Here is a 1,401-nt window from a genome sequence, read left to right on the forward strand (position 1 = left end):
GTTTGCCAAGGAACACGGCCTGCTATTCTTAGAAGCATCTGCAAGAACAGCTCAAAACGTTGAGGAGGTGACACTGATTCTTTGCTACTCCTTTTCCCCATCCTGTTATTTGGCCGTAATTACATGGAGAGTTTTGTCTTCTTTTATTGCATTAAGAGTACTTAATATCGCACATATATATTCCTACAGGCATTCATAAAGACAGCTGCCAAGATCCTTCAGAACATTCAGGATGGTGTTTTTGATGTATCCAACGAGGTACTTTCCCTCATCTTCTGGTGTTCTAATCCCTTGATTGTGTTACAATGTGATCTAATTCCCTTGATCTCTTTGGATTTTGCAGTCATCGGGCATTAAGGTTGGCTACGGGCGTACTCAAGGTGCAGCAGGAGGCAGGGATGGTGCAATTTCTCAGGGAGGTGGCTGTTGTGGTTAAAAAGTCCTTAGGACACATATCTGCTGTAATCTGGGGTGATTCAGAAACTACTATTGCTTTTATTTTACCTCTGCAAATTGATGATACACCAGAATGTATAGTTGCGTTCTTTTTTTTATCTATATTTTTCAATTTGTCTTCGTTAAAAAACTAAACTGGTGCATTTGAGAGTGAACAGCCTGATCTTTTATAAACAAAACAGGCGTTAGCTTATTTGGAACATTGTCTGCTTTTGTATGAAAGTGTCAAAGCTCTCAAGGTTAAGCAATTGAAATGAGCATAATATTCAGTCCTCATCTAGTTGAAGTCTCCTTATTCAACTCAAGGAACTGGTTTGAAAAACATACCAAGATGGTTTACAGAGATCCTAATAAGCAAATAGCGTAATAAAAAAACGAAGAAGCCATGATACTCTCTTTTCTCCTCTTGATCCCTTTGTTTTAACGCCGATTGTTTAATGTCCCTTCCTTAAGTCGCAAGGTATTGTATGTACTCGTCACTAACATGAGTCTCGGATCATCTTCTGGAATTTCACGTTCCTGTGATTCCCACAACACAAAAACCGACAACCCATCAATAATTAATACCGTGAAGGAACTGAGTTTATGCTTTGTTTATAAGATTTGAGAAAAGGGACTATTATTTTACTTTCAATCCTTTGTAGTAAGCTTCAACAGCAGCTAGTGTAGGTGTAATCCTTCGAGCTTGCATGAGATCCCATATCATATTTGCAACTGTGTACCCGCCCGTCTGCCATAAAAGAAAAGTTTTTTTTTTTACTTTCACTAAGCCAACTCTTTATAACACAGCAAAGCTATTTTTCAGTGTTTTTTTGGGGACTTCAAGTTCAATACCTTTTCGCCAGCAGCTTTAAGTAGCAGACTGCTTCCAGTTCTTGGGTCTAAGAAGAAATTGCGTTCGTTCATTTGGACCTGCATTAACAAACAAATTATCATCACGCAAAG

The 1,401-nt window shown here is 38.5% G+C and overlaps 1 protein-coding gene across 1 annotated transcript; it reads right to left on the minus strand.

The window, feature by feature from the left end:
* LOC104721188 (pentatricopeptide repeat-containing protein At4g35850, mitochondrial-like) lies at positions 647-1,379 on the minus strand. The gene is made up of 3 exons (XM_010439112.2): positions 1,291-1,379; positions 1,085-1,186; positions 647-975 (listed from the first exon to the last, which is right to left on the minus strand). Exons 1-3 carry the CDS (start codon positions 1,372-1,374, stop codon positions 877-879), a joined length of 285 nt encoding a protein of 94 aa, XP_010437414.2. The 5' UTR covers positions 1,375-1,379; the 3' UTR covers positions 647-876.

This window comes from Camelina sativa, chromosome 11, assembly GCF_000633955.1.
Source record: "Camelina sativa cultivar DH55 chromosome 11, Cs, whole genome shotgun sequence".
In the NCBI taxonomy this organism is placed as follows: domain Eukaryota; kingdom Viridiplantae; phylum Streptophyta; class Magnoliopsida; order Brassicales; family Brassicaceae; genus Camelina; species Camelina sativa.